We start from the raw sequence: 21698 nt of genomic DNA on the forward strand, positions 1-21698 counted from the left end.
AGAAAGGCTAGCGTGATAGGGCATGTACATGTAGCTGACTATTCTAGAATAATGTTAATTGTTTCAATTCCACTTTGTCCAAGAAAGGCCCGTTAATGTTTCTGCCACCGGAGATGGAGTACTTTGTCTTCCTCTTGGTTGAAATTTGGTTTGTTAAATTATTCTGATTGGAATGAAGGCTATGTGCAGTTCACCTGTTCCACGTAAATGTGCCTTTCTCAGAGGCCAGCTGGTCCAATCATTCCTGCAGCCTACAAACTCAGTAAGACTATTTCCATTGTGACAGAGCAAGCCAGGGCACAGGAGGAATTCTAATGTGTGAACATGGAGTTGTCCTATCTCCTTCCTATTGCAAGTGGTGCATAGGCCAAACTCAATTGGATTTATACATTTTACTTTGGACAAAAATGAACCCTTTCATTTCAAAATTATGACAAAATGGAAGTGCTGATTTTATGCTGCTTAGATAATTTTCTGTCTAAAAAATCTAACACACAGATCAGCCACACTCAGCTGCTGTTGAAATTGGAATTGAATAAGAATTTTAGTTCTTTATTTCTGCTCTTCATTAGCTAAATTATGTTCTTTTTAATGCAGCAGATGGCCAGATAGCCAATCTCTTTGCTTTTTAAAAAAGTTTCTCTGCCTGTCTGGCCATGAAATCATATTCTCTTATTGCTTGTCTCAGTTGTCTGCATAACCTGAATTTTTTTTTAGGATGCTAAACCAGCAGTCGTAAGCCAAAATTTTTAAAACCTGTTACATAATATGGGGCCAATAAGTCCCTATTGAAGACCAAGATAATCAGTGTGATTTTCAAAATTGCTGAGCAGCAAACAACTTTTTATTAATGTCTGTGGTAACTCTAGGGTACCCAGTGTCATTTAAATGTCAGCTGTATACTCAAGTGGTTAACTTTAAGCACAGCATTTTGAATTTTGATTAACATCTTCTAGAGCTCTGAAAGGAAAAACCAACATTACCAATGTTTCTATTTTCACTTCATTTTATTTGCATTGATCATGTCTCACTATGGTTTTGCAGTGGTAAAATGTTCTTAGCTAAGTGATGTTAATTGCACCAGTAAATGCAGAGCAAAGTTTCCAGTACACTAAAAAGGGGTATTCATTAAATGTATTTGGAAAAGCAGCCATAGACTATGAGCAGAACTGTTCAGGGATTCGAGGGGCAGTTTAGCGTTTGGGGTTTTTTTTTTGATTTTCAGTGCTTTAAAATTTGATAGAGGGGAGGTGTTAAACAACAACTAAGTAATTTAATTTTAATCAAATTACTGAAAAGAGACAAAAATCAATTATTTTCAACTCCATCTTGCACTTGTTATTCCTGACACAGCCAGGAACGTCTCTGGCTTGAAGGACAAGTTAGGGTAGCTCTTCACCTGTGTGTGTGTACCAGAACCCAGTGGTTCATCCAACAGGCATGAAAGACAGCCAGTGCAACATGTTTCAGCTACTCCCCTGGCACACTCCCTGTACTAAAGCCTAGAAAAGAGTTAGTAGCATAGAGCCATTTTGCAAACTGTTCATCCCGACTATTCTCCAGACATCTTTTCCAGCCCCTTTATGTCACCAGGACAGTCTAAAAGTGGCCAGCTACATTTCCAGCTTCACATTTAAAGCCTGTTCCTGCACACTCCTGTTTTACATACATAGTTGTATAGATCTTAGTGATTTATCAATATCAATACTTTATATATACTCTTCTCAGTACTACAGTAGCTAATCTCGTGGGACTGATTTCTTTTGCTTCGTGAGGACTAAAGCCTAAAGACCCAACTCTGGAAGAAAAGGGGCAGTAAAGCCAGGCAGATGTGGAGAAAGTAGACCTGCCCAACCAAAGGTTGTGGAGGAAGCTGATACACTGAAGGAATCCTGCTGCAGAACTCTTTACTTTCTTTTAACTGGAGTGTGAAACAGTGCTTGAGACTGATTAGGTTTTTACATGCATTTGGGTTTCACAAGATGCAGTCTGGTTGTGAATTTGGATTGTGGTCCATTGTATACTGTCTAGTAATATGTCCCCCAACTTTCTAGAGCAGTGGTTGACCTGTGATGGAAGCTGTCCAGTAACAATTCTGTTCTGAAAGATTTGAAAGTGCCTGCCTTATATTAGTGGTGGATAAACTCATCTGTTTGGGCATGTTGGGATTAGCCTCCACACTGAACAGAATGTGAAGTAAACAAAAGGTGCTTAAACACAATTTATGGTGCCTCTCAGTTTATCACCGTAGCCTGCAGTTTATCACACTGATATCACATCATGCCTGTTTCTTGTTTCTGTTGTGTGCATGTGTTTGTTTAGCTATTGAAAGGTCTTATAATTAAGAGCTGCAGTTTTCCTGTAATCAAATTGAGAACAAAGAGCCAACATGTCATCATATCCCTCCATTGGCAAGGTAATGCCACATCTGTTACCCGTAAAGAAATGCAGGGTCCAGTTTGTAAAAGTAGTGCATGTGATTTCTGCATTTAATTCTGTAGAGTTTATGGAGGTGGACATGTGCTTGCTGTGAAACACTGTGATATACCCTTTCTCCTATACATACAATATGAGACCTCTGTTACATACTAAATACAAGCAGGGTAAAGGATTATTCTAGCCAAACTAAATGATGGAATCAGCCAAAAATGGGGAAAGAAAGATTTTGGCTTAAACGTGCATACTTTGTTTATTCATTATAAAAGCGTGTGTGTATGTATATATACTTAGTTATTGAAATATTTTCATTGTGCAAATTAAACCTGCCTTGAGGCAGGCTTCATTTATTTGCTGGCAAGTCACATGAATTTTTCCCCTCTTTATTTACTGAACCCTTCTTAAAAGGCAGCTAATCTCCTGAGAGACCCTGCATTATTCCCCTCACTGCCCTCTTGCATTAGGTGTACATTCAAAGCACCAATCCTTCCTGAAGTAATGTTAGTACAGGCCCTTCCATGTGTGTACAGTCCAGACACAATACACTGTGCCTGAGGAGCATCTTTACCTGTGGTTATTTTTAGTGGGTTCTTGCAAATACTTTTTTCTAGTATTCAGTATTTTTACCAGTGTTCTGGAAGAAGTACAAAATCAGCCCTTGGAAAGTTTAGTGATCTTTGGAGCATAATAATGATGAGGAAGGAAAGATCTGAATAACTTAGCAAAACACACATTTTTTTATTGCAGCTAATATATTATGGTCCATATGCTGTAGAAGTGGGGTTAAAACACAAAAAGGATAGAGACTGTATGTGGAGAAGCTGTAGCTTTGAAAAGGCTGTAGACATGGCTGCATATCTGGTTAAAAATGAGCTCACTGTGTGACTCCTTTCCTAAAAAGAAAAGTTCCTTTAAGGACCCAGCTGAATCACTCTAAAGAACATTGAGAGGTAACTTGATCCCCACATGTTTATACAGGAAGAAAATATGTGATTTGGGTCTTTTTAATCTAGTGGGGACTAAAGAGCTACATGGCTGTGAGCTACAGGTAGGAAAAGACAAATTGAAAATAAGGTGAATGCAGTTCTACAGCCAAGGTAATTAGCCAGTAGTTTGGCACCAGGTGTGGTAGACTCCTCATCAGCTCATTTTTTTAAATCAGGATTGAATATCTTTTAAAAAAGTAATGCTTTGCTTTCGCTGTGAAAGTTGGAAGCTACTGTGTGAAATAACTGTCGTGTGATGTATTCTCTCGCCTACAGTTTCTTCTCAAAAACTGAGTATAGAGCATAGATGGTTTTGTATGAAGTGTAGAAATTTGTGTCCCAGAAAGATTAAATTGGGTTGGCAGAGACAGATTCCCATCTTTAACCCCAGTATAAACTGTTTAAAAGAATTGGGCTATCATCTGTCAGGTAGTGGGTTTGCTTATTGTGGCTCACTGCTTGAAGGATGAATGTAAAAGCAGACACATAATGTATTGTCTTGCTCATGTCAATGGAGGATACCAGAAGACATTGGGAAAAATACAGAAAATCACTTGTAAAGGTCAAACTAATTTGCTTGCACAGGTTGAAAAAGTCGAAGTAAATAATATGAAAGCTCAAATTATTGAGTATCATTGAAATGAAAGAAGAGGAAGAAGGCTTGAATTTAATTTTGCATGAAGTATACTAAGTGAATTTCTTGAGAAGAAACATACCTGGATTACATTTCTTTTTAAATAGTAGTTCTAAGGGAAGAGTATTTTAACCACAGAACAGCCTCCAAAACAGGATCTTTCAAATCCAGAAAATAAATACTCCCTGTTCCTCTGTTCCCTTTCTCTTCTGATGAGAATTTGACATTTACAACTAGGTACTCAAACATAGATAAATATAATCAAGAGAATAGGTTAAGACCAAACTTAAGTTCCATCTTTTCAAACAGGGATGTTGTTTTTTATGCATCATTACTTTAGGCATTATTCCAGGGCTCACTTGTTGTGCTCTTTCACTGGGTAGTATAGACAGAAACGTGGGGACTGGGAAGTTCACACTTTGTGTCCTAACAGCCTGAACTGATGACTTGATATACATTTATCTTTTTACTCTTCCACAAAAAAAAACCAACTTGCCAAAACATCAGATAATGCTTCAGGGAGGCAAACAATCTTTTCTTTCTTCACTCAAGTACTGAGAGGGTAAAATATTAGTGATGAACACAGACAATGCAGTGATATATCTGCCAAATAACTAGGGCAAATAAATAAGAAATTATGCTGGTTTGGGAGGGTACACTAATGTTCTACCATGTAGATTTTAAAAGAAGTTGTTTCTTGTTCATTGAGGTGTGTCCTGTAAGCCAATGAAAAGTACTCTTGAGTAACAAACACAATGTAACCCCTTTCTTAAGTCAGAATTCTGAATACAGCTAGTTAGCTAAAAGATCTCAGATAATAATTACTGGATAATTAATGTTTTGAGGGAAAGTGAAATCCAGAGCAAAAAATCCTTGTTGAGTACCATACACATCTTCCAAGTAACTCTATGGCCAAAGGTATTGTTGTTGATTGTTTATATTAAGTTCAACCTGTGGTGCAGACTTTTACTAGACCTACAAGAGGCTGGAGCACGATGAAAATCTGATTGAAGCATGCTTTCTCAGTTTATAGTAAAGCAGCGATTGTACTATCTATATGAAACTGAAGACACTTATTTGGAAAGCAACGTCTTCCATACCTACTCACAAAGTCATGTTTACAAGTGATATGTTTTTGTAAGACACAGAAAATAGAAATGGTTTCTAAAACTGGATTTTAAATACTTAACTTCTAGGCAAATTGAAAGAGTGGTCCTTAGTACTGTATGGAACATCTATCCAGCCTTACTCACCAAGAAATGATTTTCCGAAAGTGGAAAGAGTACGCTCTAGTCCAGTTGAAGACCCTACAGAAGATTATGGAACAGATGACTATTCTGGTGTGTACATTCATTTACTCTGATTGGGCATTTACTGAACACATAATAGGTTGAAGGAGTGACTTGATACTCTGCATATGTAAAATGTTCTGTGAAGTGGATTCTTAATTTAAGATCAGAACTTTTTGTTTCATAATTTAAAGTTAGATATTTTTATTTCATCCTTATGAGTTTGTAAGCATGGAGTTACATATTTTTAAGCTACACAACATACTATGAAGAATGCACTGCTTTTCATATAAGTATATAAAAATACATATACATACATATTCACACATATATATGAAGAACATTGTCTTCTACATCTGTGTTGTTTGTCATGGATCCCTATAGAAGTTTTTCAACCTTATCATTAGACTTTAATAGAGTTAGATTTCTGGCACTGCAAAATAAGTAAAGTTGGCAGTTTCCTACATGTAATCCAACATTAGGACCGTCATGTAGATGGTTAGGGCTGATGAATCTTAAGTATAGCTCCGGCAAGCAAACAGCAGGACAAAGTTCAGTTTTGAAGTTTCTGTTATTACAGTCTCCTGCCACAGCATGTCAGACCCACAGTCCCTATTTTAGATGGAGACCTGCTGAACTCCTTGTTTTGGTGATGAAACACTACCATCTCTGCTGTAAAGGTCACTAACTTCTTAAGTTTTTGTATGAAGCAAACTCACTTTACTTCAAGTTTACCTGACGTTAGGATAAATTTCAAGGTGGCTGCCAAACTCAATGCATTTCATTCATGAGAGAGCAGTGATCCTGAAAGTTATAACTTCACCCATGGGCTTTGTTCACCTACATAAAGGCAGGAGTTGATGGTTCTCTCCTCCCGTAGCAGGAAGGACCTATTTGAAAACTGTAAACATAGGATCATAGAATATCTCGAGTTGGAAGGGACCCATAAGGATCATCGAGTCCAACATGAGTGCAGGTGAGATGGAAGACTTGCTAATCAGCAAGAATTAGACAAGGCTTTTGCAGCATGTAGCAGCACAGAGGGAAGTGCATCTGGGCCCTGGTGGCTGGTTCCATAGCCACTGGTAGCCACTTGGACCAGTTATTACCCAGCTGGTAACCAGAGTAGCCACTGATCATGTTGTTCATCATTTATGTTGACCTGCTTGTTCTAAGTGTTTTTGCTAATAAGTCCTTATTATGAACTACAGAAGCCTTTGCACATTTCTGAATAAAGTTCAGAATGAGTTGTAACTCATTAGGAAAGCATCTGTTTGGACCCAGAAATAGTTTCTCTTTGATAGATTCTATAGAAGATGCCACACTTGCTAAAAATTACAAATCACTCTGAATAAATACTGAGGCCAGGATTTGCAAGGTCTTCAGGTACTAAAAAACGTTGCTTTTGGGGGGAGCCAAATTACTGTTTGGAACTCAAATCAAACAGGGGAACAGACTAACTGCATTCTGCATTAAAATACTGTCTCTTAAAGGGTGCTAAGTACTAACTGAGAAGTCTTAATCCTTTCTGCCCCATATTCTGGTTTTATTACAGGTCCCTGCAATGCAGAATGCAGTAAAGTAGGGTGTGATGGTCCAGGACCAGATCATTGTACTGACTGTTTGCACTACTACTACAAATCTAAGAACAACACACGGTAAGACCAAGAGAAAAAAATCTTTACTTCATAGATTTCTTAATATATATCTTAACTTCCTTTCCTCTTTTCTTTGCTGCAGTCATGGATAATTCATTTTCCACTGAATTTGACAAATTTTCTTAGGAGTTGAAAAAAAAAAACCCTAGCTAATCAGAATTTAAAGTACAGCCTTCAAACACCCTTCTTTGATTATTTCCCCATCTCTTGATTATATTTTCATAAGAGGCTATATATATAAAACTGTGATAGCTACTACAGCTTCTGTGATTGAGTTTGAACAAGATAGGAAGAAATGTAGATGGTCAAAAATGGTACTGTATGACTGTCTGACAAGGCATTTGCCAGTGAGATAGCATATGCTGTAGGGAAATAAATGGAAGAGAAGAGGCACCTTGATGCAATGCTTTGGAGGGTTACATCTTAGTAAACATCTGATCATTAGAAAAGCAGCAATGCTGAGAAATACTTCTGCTTTGCAGTCATGGTCCAGGAGTGTGGTGGCAGGTTATTTCATTAACAACTCTGCCTTCTCTTCCCTGCTGTCTGCAGGATCTGTGTTTCGACCTGCCCACCTGGTCACTACAATGCAGACAAGAAACGCTGTAAAAAATGCTCACCCAATTGTGAAACCTGTGTTGGAGGCCATAGTGACCAGTGCATGACCTGTAAATCTGGCTACTACCTGAATGAAGTAACCAATAGCTGTATTACCAACTGCCCTGATGGGTTTTACCTGGATAAGAGTTAGTATTTCTTGTTGTTTCTTTATTGTGGGCTACAGAATTTGATCTGGGGAGGTTGCTGGAATACTTATGAACAGGAAAAGTGTATGTTGATGCATCTATCTCTTATCCTATTCCTCTTATTAAATTGTTGCCAAGTGTGATCAAGAATCTCCTCAAAAATCTTCCTTTAATTTAAAAACCATCCTTAGTGGCAGGATGTCTTTTCTGCTTGTGGCTAGCAGTAACAGTAGCAGAACAAGGGCAGTTCAAGAGCAGGTCAGCCACAGGACAGAGCACGTTATCACTACTCCAGAAAGGGACTGGCAGCACCCACATTCTGAACATGAGGAGTTCCCCATTCACCCAAATTCATATGGTATGGCACCAGATAGAAGAGAGAGCTGAGGAATCTACCACGGCCACTGAACTAGAGCTCTAAGAAAAATAGGCTCCTCAGATGTAAAACACGGTTGCAATTAATGTTTCTGGCAGACCTAAGTACCTGTAGTGGTGTGACAACCCAAGACCAGTAATTCTCTGCCATGTGAGACACCTGCCTTCAATTTCCTCCTGTGATTGCCAAGTAGACTGCTTATGTTTCACTTCTAGCTTTGGCTAGCAAAAATACTTAAACGTATTTTCAAATGTGTTTAAAACTGCAGTGACTTCAGTTATCTTTAGACACATCCTTAGAAGATAAATATGTGCTCAGGAGCTTTGTTCATCCAGGTACCTAACCTTTTGCTGTCTGCATCATGAAGCTGTGTATTTGAGAATTAGTAAAAGCAGCTAGTACTTCAATTCTTCCATTTTTCACTGTGTGAGAACTACAGTAAAGGGAATTCCTTTCCACCCAATTAAGATGAATAGATGGAAATTTAGGATTAAATGGGAACAGAAGGTTTTTCTTCTCAGAAAGGTACACAGCGCTGCATCTCAAAAGACAGCAGGTCTGAAGAGAGAGTCATCTCTTAAAGTAGGGAGCTCTTGAGATGAAAAGGAAGGTGTTAAGCAATTTATGTGTTGACTTTGTTAAGATCATACCTGTTCATGCAGGTGTGTCTTTAAGCACCAAATCAGGAAGACAGAACAGGATGCTTACGTGGAAAGTGTAAGAGGTAAATTGCAGGACAGTCTCTGGAACACATGGCAATCGCTACCACATATCACTGTTATATGAAAAGATGATTTCAGTCCATGCTGCAAATAGTTAATGTGAATTTAAAATGTTTATGAAGATTTTTTAATGACCTCAAAGCATATTTTTCTCAGGGTACAACTATAACTTCAAATGTTTAGAAATAGATTAAGCCATTTGATGTTTGATGGGAAAAGCTAATGATAGGCAGAATTTAGCTATTTTAGTGTAGCTTGCTGCTTCCCTTCCTGATGTCAAGCTAGAAAGCAATAAGTCATGTAGTAATATATCCATATAGTTTTATTAAACATCACTGACCAAGGTTTTCTGGGCTGTTTTCTTTTTTTCCTTTGTAGATAAGATTGTTTGCCGAAAATGTAGTGAAAACTGTAAAACATGTGTTGAATTCCAAATCTGCACAGAATGCAAACATGGCTTAAGGTAAGGAAATTATGGGTGTCGCTAAACACAATACCTGAAGAGGCTTACAACGCTCTGGATACACAATGAAGAACATCAGATAGTTATTTAATCTTGAGTGGCCCTCATTTCATGTGTTCCATTGCTGTTTAGTTTGTAATATAGTATTTTCTTGTGCTACTATGTGCCGGTTTGGCTAACAACAGATTTTTAGAAGACCTTTCATTTAAGGTAAAATAAAAGCCACAGTTAAGTGGAAAGCTGGCTTCTTCACTTTTTTGACCTACAGTGTGGCAGTCAAGAATTATTTTAGAGGTAGAGCTGATGAATCATATTAATCTTTCTGATTCATTCCTGTGATAGTTAGAAACTATTTTCTTATCTTTATTGTATTTCTTCATACATCCAGTCATTCACTTATCTCAAGCACCTCAGGCTCAATTCTGTTACAATATAGTGTGCACATATTTTAAACAGCAGTGGATATTTTTTCTTCGTAGGGGACTTAATCATTCTTGAAACTGATAGGTAAAACCTACAAAGCAGCAGTACATATTTCAAGCTCCTTTATGAATGAATGACCTTTTGATCCAAGCAGCAAAGGTCAAAAATCTTATAAAATTCATGACAGAATGTATACTGGCTTTATGCCACAAAAAATATGAAGTTAGTATTAAGTATCTGTAGGGGTTCTTCTTGCAGAATATGAGTGTTCCACGAATGTTTTAACACTGAGCTTTTACCTTCCATCAAAGTGGATTTTCATCCCTTAGTAAAAGCTGAATGTTATTTGCTTCTAGGACATCAATACCTGCATTCCTTTACATTTTGTAAAGCAATTCTCTTTTCTGTGTATTTATGTTGCATGTAGATTATCCAAGTGCCAGCACAATATTTGTTATGAATATCTCTATTTTTTTAAAAGTGACCCTTTGAAAAGGAAGTGTGATCTAATGGGAAGGAAAGCATGGGATCAGATCAGAAAATTGGTCTATTTACACTGTCTGTGAAATACAAGTATCTGCTTCCCTTTTAAAATGTTATTAAATTTGCAGTCCATATTAAGATTCTGAAGAATTTTAACAGACTCAGCATGACCTTCTGCGTATCTGCAAAATAAAATTAGTAAATTAGCAGTTTAGAAGTTCCTACTAAGGGCAAATATGTCAGGAGACCGAAGATCATATAGATTTGGGACCTTATAGGACACAGTTTCTATAGAAAAGTTATGTCCACATTTTCTTTATTTCTCAGGAACTGAGTTTCCCTGTCCATTAACACAAACAGTAGCTTGTAGCATCACTGAAGAAAGTAGACAAGTCCATTCACTGTGGGAAGAGAAGGAGAAATTGACATATAAAAAATTAAAAGAAACTAAACTTCATGGTTTTTTGGTCAATATTCACAAACTGAGATTGATTTTTGGTAACATTTTGAAAAAACACCATCTGTGTAGGTGTGACAGGTAAATGGAGCCTTGCAGGACATACATTTCATATTCCTCAGTTGTTCGAAACTTGCTGTTTTTTATTGGCAGAGTTATCGATGGGCCAGGCCCTGGGTGGGAGTTGGGAGACCTGGATTCCAGTTCTGATCCTGTTACTGGCCCATTAAATAAACTTGGGCAAATTACTAGTTTTCCCATCTATAAAAACATAAAAAAGCTACCTGCCTTGTAAAGCACTTTGAGGTGTATGACTGAGGAAAAATAATAAGAAAGCAGGGGTTGTTAGGTTTGTTGAATTGCTAATTTAATTTTTTCTAAACTGGGACCATATGCAGTCTTGAAAATTCCCAGTGGTGCTGAGCACACATGACTTGCTGGATGCAATCTGTAAAGCAGGGTTAGCACTCGCTCAGGGTGGTAATCCCCAGAGCTGAAGAGCACTTTTCGAGAAAGAGTTAAACTGTATGAAAGCTGAGGTTCCAGAGAAGATGGCAAACATGGCAGAGAAGTCCTAGCTTAAAAAAAAAAAAAAAAACAAACCAAAAACAAACTGCTGTAGGCATCTTATAACATGAAAGCATAAACAGCTACATAGATGGAAGCATGGAAATGTCTCTTTATGCTATTTCTTTTTCCTCTGTTACTCACTCTTTTGTGCTCTCTCTCAAAAGTGCCTGCAGGCAGAATACCTCCAACTGTAATCTTGACAAATCTCCCCAGCCATGCAGAACTGGCATTCAGATAGGAGGTTTCAAAGGAAACTGCTATTGCAGAAAGAGGTGGTGATTTCCTTCACTGTGAATCTATTCTTAACTTGTGCTGTAGCATAGTATCCAGAGATGCTGCTGGTTTTTCAAGAGAAGCACGAGATCTTGTTAACAAGTCCCTTAGAATTTTTTTTAATACAGTGGTGCTTGCCTGGTGCCAAATTCCTCATGGGTAATTGCATTTTACATGCCTGAATTTTTAGTACACTTTGGCATTGTTCTTTTTTTTTTTTTGTCCCCTACTACTTAGTAGTATTTACAATGAGTTTGTAAATACAGTTTGTGAAATACAGCTTCTGTATTTCACCATGGGCAAAACTGTATTTCATTCCAACTTGAAGTGATTGCTGTCTCTAAATTTATAAAATATGACCAAGGAAGGAAGCTGGTGAATCCTAATATATGGGTTGTTATTTTATTAAAAGGGAACTACTGGGTTTTTGCATGACCTTTTTGTCCTCTGTTGCTGTTATCTGCCCTAACACTGTGGTTTTTTCTTTTTTACAATAGTTTGCATGGTACTAAATGTGCTGTCCGCTGTGAAGAAGGAAAATACCATAATGGTAGAGAATGTGAACCATGTCACCGTTCCTGTGCGACATGTGCAGGTACCCCATGGATGTTTATCTACAACATTTCCTTTCCTCTTGTGTTTTTAGCTCTGACTTTATTCTACTATATCACAGTTACAGTACAACATGATTGTTTACATGTGAAAATTTAATTCTCTTCATACTTCTTTAATATATTTTCAATACAGCAAACTTCTTTCGCTAACATGAAAATCTAAGTTTTCTAACTGAAAGTGTGCATAAACTCTTTTTTTCTTTTCATTTTTTCTGGGTTTTTTTTTTCTTTTTTTTTTTCTCTCAGTAGAGCTCATTCTGATTTCCAGTAATACCCTCCATTTTCTTTCTGGGATGGAATAAAGACTCATAGATTTCGTGCAAGCTTTAGAACTACCAACAGCCATTTCAGATATACTGAAATTATGTAAGGTTGTTTATTCTAAGCAGGTACCTTTATTTCTTGATGTTACTGTTTGAAAGAAAGTAAGGCAGGTAAAACATAGTCTCTAAAATTATAAGATTTGATATATAGTTAGAGGTGCTGTCTGTTAGGCAACAAGAGAAACTAGCCAGTAATACAGTATATTTTCTCTCTGGTTTAAGGTGCTGGAGTAGATGCCTGTATAAACTGCACACAGGGTTATTTCATGGAAGATGGAAGATGTGTGCAGTCCTGTAGTAGTGGTTATTATCTTGATCACTCTACTGAAATTGGATACAAAAGCTGCAAAAGGTATGATCAGTGTCTGATGTTTGGTAGTATATTAGCTATTACTATGTTGAAAAAGATAATACTTACAAGAACATAAAACACTGCTGACTTCAAAAAATATAAAAAATATTTTGCATGCTAAACAAATGATGGAAAAGCAGGTTTTTTTAATTTTTATCTGAGTTATATTCATGCAGGTCTTCTAAAAGTGTTTTTTCTTGTACATATATGTCTGTCCTTTACTTTAAAAAAGCCTGTAGTGAGACTCTAAGTAGATATGCATAGAAATGTACAATTTACAAATCTGGCAGAGGACCTGCATTTCTCAGTAACAAACAAAAATAGTCAAACTAAGTTTTTTTAACTGCAAGTTAATTACTATTCATAAGGACCATTTCAGTTCTACAGCTGCATATTGACAAACATGGCACAGGTATATTACCAGATTGCTGTCCAAAATAGCTCGCCTGACTCAGTGTACAAATGGGTGGATAAATCTTGGACAAGGCTGTGCTGTGCTGTGCTGTGCAAGGAAGGGACATTTTTTTCTATTCCATTCTTTGTTAAACAAATACCATTTGTTGCCCTTTGGAATCATTTATTACTGACCCACTTTGAGTTCAGGGCAGGAAGGGAATCACCATGTGTTACAGTTTTCCACACAAAAAAATAATAGATACACAATGCAAATATGATGGAGCCAGAAGGGTGATGAAAGGACTGGGCAGCAGGTCAGCCTTCTCCATCCTGTGGCTTTAGCTCATGCCTTGCTGGTGCATGTATGCACAATCAGCTTAATAATTTTGTTGATTACTTCTGCATAAAATTCCAAAATACTAGAATAATACAGCTATTTAGTAAAAAAGTGTGAATAGAAAGTGATTTGAGGAAAGAAACAGGACTGGGTTGTGGGGGGAGATTAATAGTAGTAGTAGTAGTAGTAGTAGTAGTAGTAGTAGTAGTAGTAGTAGTAGTAGTAGTAGTAGTAGTAATAGTAGTATAGCATCTGATACCTCTAGAAACAGCAAACAAGGCCTTTGCAATACAGAAGACGTCTCCTAGGAACTCTTGCATTTGATGAGGCCGTAAGACCAACTCCTGCCATTGTCTTTCAGATGTGATGCCAGCTGTTTGGATTGCAGTGGTCAAGGAGACAGAAACTGTACGAGCTGTCCAAGCGGCTATAACCTAGACACTGGTGTCTGTGTAGTGGGAACAGTCTGCAAGGATGGTGAGTGCAATTCTCTGAAAAGATCCGTTTTACCACTGCCAGCTTTTTTACATGTATTGGATTGGTTTGGTCTGGTATTCTTCTTTTGTTACAGTCTTGATTGGAAGTCTACATTACTTCTCAATTTTTTCAGGTGTATGAAAAGGAGAAAATACATTTGTGTGTATTAACAAGATTAGTCACATCCACTTTACTTGAATTTTCCTAAAATAGTTTCCCCCCCTGCTAACAACCTACTTTTCTTTCTTTATCTGTTTTTCAAAAGCCATTGCTTTCAAAAGATTTTTATATGAAGACCCTAGTATGCTATCACTAGAATCACATTTATTTATTTCACCACTTTGAACTGTGAAAATGCTGGTAAGTAAAAAAGATTTTAAGGGCCTGTAGTATTGCTTGAATTATGTGAAAGGGTAATGAGAACAAAAGAATTCTGAAATAGGGAGCACCCAATTTGTAGTAGAGATTTGAACTTCCTCCAAGTTCTCTGTGGCAACCAAGATAGCATTCTTATTGCATGTGATTGGCTTAATTATTCATTCCACTCAAATGTCACAATTGCAGATAACACCGTGCTTCCCTAAAAATGTTACTATGTGAACTACTTGTAGATACAACCCAACAAGTGCAGTCCAACAAGAAAATCATACCAGAAAGAAGCCCAATGTTAATCCATGTGGAAGATACCTGACATCAGATGTAGAAAAGGTTAACAATGACCCTTCGGTCCAGCTCATTTCTGCTGGATTTAGTAAAGAGTTTTACCAAAGACTTAAAAAACAAGAAAAAAGAAAGGGTGCAGGGTTGTGTCTTGTTTCTGTGGACCTTTACAGCTCCTGTTGGAATTTAGGCCTTCAAACTTTGAAAAGTATCCAGTCCATCATAAAGTTATGTTACAGGTACTGGTAAACCAGTCATGAGACTTTTTCACATCAGGACATTAGCAGTGTCATTGTAATCTACAGCAAGTCCAGAGAAGGTCAGATATAGATGGACAAATGAAGAGGAAGTGTAATGCTAAGAGTTTTGAGTAACCACAGTCTCAGTATGGTATTGCAGCTGAATTCTGCAATGCAAACATTTGACATACCAGTTTGGTCTTTAATACAGTTCGATAAATCTCTCTTCATTTGTATACATGCAACTTCAATCAGATACACACATAGTTGCCCAAGACTGGAGACGCCCCATCTCAGTACTGTCTCCCCCATTCTTCCAAGTGCAGCTGCCATGAAAGGGCAATACATCAGTGTGTGTGCCTTCAGGCAATTGCAATGCACCATCCTGGATCCCACCACACAGCACACGTTCTCAACAGTCTAGGGTAGCCCAGGAAAGTCCAGAAGGTGGTTTTTTTCTGTTGATTTACAAAGCATAGAGGGTCTCATTTCTTTGTCTAACAATCAAGTGCTGGTTACTAGTGTAACTCACTCTATAGACTTTGCATTTCTGTTGAGAATGTTTTATTCTTTTTCTGTGGTTTGACTGTTTTATTCTTTTGATTCATAAAAAATGAGAACAAATTCCTTTGCTGTAAATATCACTGTTTTCTAATTATTCTCTTTCTAATCTTTTTTTCCTTTTCATAAATGGATACCAATCATTCCCTGTTGGACCACACAATATCTCTTCCTGAAAAAAAAAAAAAAAAAAAATGCTGTTGACTGAATTCCTTTTGATGGACCAAATTTCCTACTTGCTACCTGCTCCTGAATGGTCTCTTCAACCAAATCTGCCTGTCTGACCAATTAAACCTTCCTCCATTGTACACGCCATCTTCTCCAAACCTTCAACCTCCCCTCCTTCTCTTGCTGCTGCCCTCCGGAAGCCACGGAAGAGTCCTGGGCCGAGGGAGGATTCTGTATGCTGGTGAAAAAGAACAATCTCTGCCAGCGGAAAGTGCTTCAGCAATTGTGTTGCAGAACATGTACGCACAAGGGGTGAACTGACACCTCCCAGCACCCTCCTGCTCCTGTAGACTTATAGATTAATCCGTATTATTGAAAAAGGAAAAAAGGAAAAAAAAAAAAAAAAAAAAAAAAAAAAGAAAGCCACCTCTCTCTCTCCCCCCACTCTTTGTCTGGGGAGATGGTGAACTGTTTGTTGGAACTTAAATGGAAAAACTACAACGCGCCTACCTTTCATAACTGGGTGTCTAGAGCTGAGCATCCAGGATCACAGAGTCAGTATTGTGTGACCAAAGCATTTGATGCCAAAATTAACGTTTAACTCATGATTTGATTTCCTGTCAACCTTAGGATTATTCCTATTTTTTGCAGGTCCTTTTTCTTCCCTTTATTTCCTGCTTCTTTCCCCTCCAAGATGTTTAAAGAGTGTTTCAAGAATACAACACACGTTTACATGGATTAAAATTAAACAATACAAAAATGTTTGCATTAGTCTTTTTTGTGCTATGTGTATTGACAGGGTGAACTTGAGTTCCTGAGGGGATCAGAAACATCATTAGCTGCAGGACTAAGTTCTAACCCTTTTGTAACAGTATTTAAAAAAAGAAAAGTGAACATTTCTGCACACATTTCTTTCTTACTTCCTCTGCTGTGTGCTGCTTTTTGTATCACATGCAGTATGTATATATGTTTGCCCAAAATGTGGTTTTGGTCATATAGATTTCATTTTTAGACAGCTAGCTTATTAACAGATATGCTAGGATTTTTATTTTATTTTTTTAAATTGTCAAAGCTATTTCAAATAAACTTAAAAAAAAACATTGTTCCTGTAGTGAACAAATTCAAAAGATACTACTTCTCTTGGTTTGCATAAGCGAGAGTAATGTATACGCTTGGAAGTCAGAAAACATTGCTAACGTAAGAATTATTCATAAATTATTGTTGTCTTGTAACATTCACAAAAAAGGGGATATTATCATACAGATATGTGGAGCTGTTTCATAGTGCCCATATGTAAATGCAAAGTGTGACTATATGCGACAGGATGTGTTTACAGGACTGGATTTATAATTGTGCCAAATACATCTCCAGGAATAATTACATATAGGGCAATAAATCAATGGTTCTCTTGGTGTAACAATTGTGTCATGATGGGCCTTTATCTGCTTTTATCTGCTCACAGTAGAAATTTCAGCAGGAATAGTCCTACTGAGGCCAACGGTGTTACCTCACTGTAAAACCATCCTGGGTGGTGAGAGAAGTGGCCGCTGCCTTTCTCTTTACCCAGGCACACAACTGCCAGTACAAATTTCTGTTTAATATATCTTTATCAACTTCACTTAGCATACTGTTTAAAAGAGAGTCATTTAGCAGAAAACAGAAAATTAACTTCAAAGATACTGTTTTCAGGGGATAATACTTAAAATGTATAAAATGTCTTTCTCGGTTATCTTTCGAGGACACACAAATAGAAAATGGATTGCAGGTGTTTAAGCATGTAAATGTTAGAAAATAAAGAGGATCAGAAATGATTGTGGAAGTTTTACAAATGAATGGATACAAACTTATAGAGGTAGTGTGCCACCTTTAGCAGAGAGCAGATAAACTATTACAACCTGGTTCGGTATGATAGTGGGCCAGGCAAGCTCCTTTGGTGCCCATTACAAATTTCCTGATAAACACTCAAATTTAAAAGAATTCAGTTTGTGCTAGTTTAACTACTAGTCTGTTACTGCCTCATTTCTCAGTATAACATGTTTAACTAGAACATAATGCTTTCAAAGTTTAAGTTAATTATATATATATATTATATAAATATATATTCATAATTGAGATTTAATTATGTAATGGATTGTAAAGAATTTGTTTGGATACTTACAAATGTCTCTAACACTATTATAGAGAAAAAATTAATATCTTTGTTTTCTTTAAAAAAACTGACACGTTGTTATATCCAAATTCATTTTTACTGAAAAAATACTGTACATGTGTAAAATGTTCAGTTGTTATTTGTAAAATAGGGTAGTTCTGTTGTAATTGATATTGGCCAAAATCGATGTTATTCCATATTTTATTTTTTCTATTAAATTAACCTAAATTCCTGTTCTTTTGGTCTGGAAAAACATGTTGATAACCTATAAGTAAAATATGTTTGTTGAAGGGCACATGTAGCTTTATGGTATAGAGCACTTAGATACCACACGAAAATCATTGAAACAAATTGGGAGGGTAAGGGTATTTAATTTTATTGCCGATATTTGTGTTTTAAGTGATGAAATTTATGGCTGCAGAAATGTCTGGTTTCTGTGGAGGACACCTTTTGTATCGTAGCAGTACAGCCATATCTGAGCCCTAGTGGGTAACAATATTGTCTTTCTCTGACCTGTAAGAGTTTGTGATGAGTCTAATCTCTTGCAGACTTAGGATTAAAAAGTGAAATGCATAACTACCCATTGGCTCAGACAGTTTAGGAGGAAGGTTTCATCTTTGCAGTCATACATGGCCATTTGCACAGTGAGATATTGATGGCTGTTCCCATGCCAATACTGACATCCAGTACACCTCAGATCACAACCCCACACTGCCACTTGAGAACAGCAGGCTGTCTGTCCTTGCCAGTAAATCAAAAGGGCTCCATGTAGATTCATCTGTGACCCCCACAGGGTGAGATCCTCCATTGGCATTAGCCAATGCTCTTGTTCATTTCCCACTTAGTCCTACAACCTGAGTGGAGACCAAAGTGGCAACTTATCCAAGAAGTCATATATTCAGATGAAGTTTTAATACATTCACTGAAGAATTTCCTGAAAAAAAACCACTTTTCAGCCTTAAACATCTCATTGTCACCAAACAGGAGTTAGGTCATCATTTTCATAGTTTCCCTGTCAGTCCTGGGAGCAAGTGTATGTGGGATGGCACATCCTTAGCAGTAGTTTGGTAAGACCACACCTGGAAAAAATGTTGGCCTAATCCTTACACCAACACTGTATGAAGAGCTGCTTCTTTCAGCTCCCACCCCACCTTCATCTTCCAAATGGCATGAGAAATTCCATCAATCATGGTGTCTTGTATTGTCAAGATTTCATCTTCTTTGGGTAGGAAACATACCAAGGATGATAAAAAACTTGTTATAGCTCTGGCCAAAGAAACCTGCTCTGGAGGGTCTATCTGTAAATGTTGAGCTGTGAAGTCTCACAGACAAGTAAGCATAGAACTAACTGAGTTTTAGGCTGAAAACCAGTACTTTCTGGTGTCAGCTCCAACTCTTTGATCATTTTTATTTGTGATGCCTTAATAGCAGTGGCCAGATGCAAGCAGAATGCATAAGCAGCACTATAGTTAGTCCTTGTACAAGAGGATTGCTGCAGCAGCATGATTGCAATTGAAGGAAGCTAGTTTGCTCCCAGCTGCAGAGTTTTCTTAGGTGATCGATCCTCCCTCTGTGATTCAATGGTGAGTAGTTTGCAGTGTTCAGTATTTGACACTGTTTTTGACATGCAGAACCATTTTAGGAAGATCAGAAGCTGCTAAGCATGAACAAAATGATACTTTTCTCCATGTCTGAAAGGACTGTGGATGGCAAACATCCAAATGTGTTCATTGATTTCTGCCTTATTTATATCACAAATCAAAAAGCAATGACAAATTGAAGATGCTCTTCTAGTTAAGACATGTCATTTCCATGGTAAAATGTTTGCCAGTTCACGTCTGTTTAGGAGAACCCTTACACAATCCTTGACTTAAATGCAAACTGAACACCCAAGTAGACCTCCTCTTTACTAAAAGTCTCAAAGACAATGACAGCTTTGGTCCAAAAAAAAAAAAAAAAATCTCATACATGTGCTAACACTATTTTTAACCAGAAAAAAGTTTAGCATGCCCCAGACCTGAAGAACATCCTGCAGAAGCCTATTGTGTGGGGGTGTCATTTTATAACAGAAGAAGTGTTTCCTTTTCTGCAATGGGGTTACAGCCTTACTCCCTTTCTAGCTGCAGCTCTCCACCTCAGCCACACACCAGTGTTATGGGATCAGCAAATCAGATACCTGCCAAGATATGTCAGTGGAAACCTTTTGCTTCTGACCAGTAGCTCCTGTGGCTTTTGGCTTAGACCGTGCCTACCCCCACAACAATCTCCACTGGCATAACCTGCCTCTTTCTGGGGAGGCTTTGCAAACTCCCCCTCTGTGTAGAACACTGTTTTCTAATAAAGATTTCCCTATGAGACTATACAGACTACCCCAATCTCTTTTGGGATTGCAACTTTCCAATATCCTGTGAAATTCTGAGCAACCCCTGCTACTGAATATATGGTATAATAGCAGGGCTGCTGCTTGTTCCACATTGTCAGGTAATGATAAGAGGTATGACAGTATGAGCCTTGAAGATGAGTAAACCTATATACAGAGATACTAGAGCTGATTACAGCAATTTCACCCATCACTAAGTACAGCTTGCAACTGGTGATGACCAAGTTAATCTCTTAATAGCCACATCACAACCAAAGTAAGCATTATCTGTATAAGTGGCCAGTTTAGGTAACTAACTGCTACTTTTTAATGAAATTATTTAATGAACTGAATGACTGTAAGAAGGCCTGTTATAAATTCAAGATTCCTGTAAAGACATTTAAGTGACTGCTTGTATGAGTCAAAGCTTTCAATTTACAGTGCAACTCGCGGAACAATAACTTGTCTGTGATCCATTACCATGCCTTATATTTATATTGGATATGCCATTGTCATGTCATTGGTACAGAATGAATCAAGAAAAGTTCTGCCATTAGATGTTTGTGCAAAATATTTTAAGCAAGCATTAAAAAAGTTTTACAGCATACAAAGAAAAATCCTAGTCAAGTTTTCATCAAAAGAAACTGACACCAACAACAACTTGCATGAAATTGTTCAGAATATGCAGTTTCAATGAACATTTTGTTTATCAGGGGAAAAACTGATTTCTTTTTTTGCATAATATTTATTTACTTGTCTTACTTAAACTATCTTGGGAGATTTCAATTTTTTATGAAATTGATTATCTGATTATTTACTACTATCTATCATGAGAGTGTATTGGGGCTTAAATCCTCCTCATTGGCAAGGACTAAAGAATTGTGGGTAGCAACATAGTGTCCTTGAGAACAAACTAAGGCTCTGAACCTTAGGGTTGCATCCAACCAGTGGAAATGCAACCAACACCTGCATTTCAACCATTGGTTCCACACTGATGAGAAAAGAGGATTCAGATCTATTGAAGTCCTGGGACATTTCTCTGAAGTCTCAGAGCACAGTAACATTGGGTCTTACTAGGGAAACTGTTCTGAAATCCTCAGGATAAAGCTAGAGACATTGCAGTAATGTACACCTGCTGTGCAAGGGTAGCAGACACCACCACAGAATTATATTTTAATAGCCACACTATGATTGAAACAATGCTGGAAGGACGGACTTTCTGGATTACAAATCAATATTTATTGCATAAAAACAGAGCCAGTTTTCACTTCTAGCATGGGAAATGTAGCCAAAGGAAAGCATATTATGGTGAGAAGGCTCTGAGCAGTTAAAAAAAAAAAATTCTGGTAAGCAATAAATGCAGCCTTTCAGTACCACACCAAAGGCTGATTTTTGTTACATCTCCTTTTTATGAGCAGCTCATGCGTTTGCTGCCAAACATGGGCAAGACACAGCTTAGAAGAATGCCCCTTGTACAGTCATTTATTTATCAGTGTTTCTCAGTGTTTGGGGGATGGATTTGTTGAAGGTCTTCCAGGAAAACATCA

The 21698-nt window shown here is 37.4% G+C and overlaps 1 protein-coding gene across 2 annotated transcripts in view; it reads left to right on the forward strand.

Moving 5' to 3' along the window:
* Window positions 1-21698, forward strand: part of PCSK5 (proprotein convertase subtilisin/kexin type 5) — a 261404-nt gene that overhangs the window by 185075 nt on the left and 54631 nt on the right. The window contains exons 14-21 of one of the 2 annotated variants that reach the window (XM_030004193.2): window positions 5253-5396; window positions 6901-7003; window positions 7556-7749; window positions 9226-9310; window positions 12014-12111; window positions 12676-12805; window positions 13900-14015; window positions 15844-20746. In XM_030004193.2, coding sequence (XP_029860053.1) covers window positions 5253-5396; window positions 6901-7003; window positions 7556-7749; window positions 9226-9310; window positions 12014-12111; window positions 12676-12805; window positions 13900-14015; window positions 15844-15959 — 986 coding nt within the window. In that variant the 3' untranslated portion in view covers window positions 15960-20746. Of the gene's footprint in view, window positions 1-5252; window positions 5397-6900; window positions 7004-7555; window positions 7750-9225; window positions 9311-12013; window positions 12112-12675; window positions 12806-13899; window positions 14016-15843; window positions 20747-21698 lie in introns of those variants that run through there. The other variant, XM_030004192.2, reaches the window with a different exon arrangement.

Source organism: Aquila chrysaetos, chromosome Z (genome assembly GCF_900496995.4).
Source record: "Aquila chrysaetos chrysaetos chromosome Z, bAquChr1.4, whole genome shotgun sequence".
In the NCBI taxonomy this organism is placed as follows: domain Eukaryota; kingdom Metazoa; phylum Chordata; class Aves; order Accipitriformes; family Accipitridae; genus Aquila; species Aquila chrysaetos.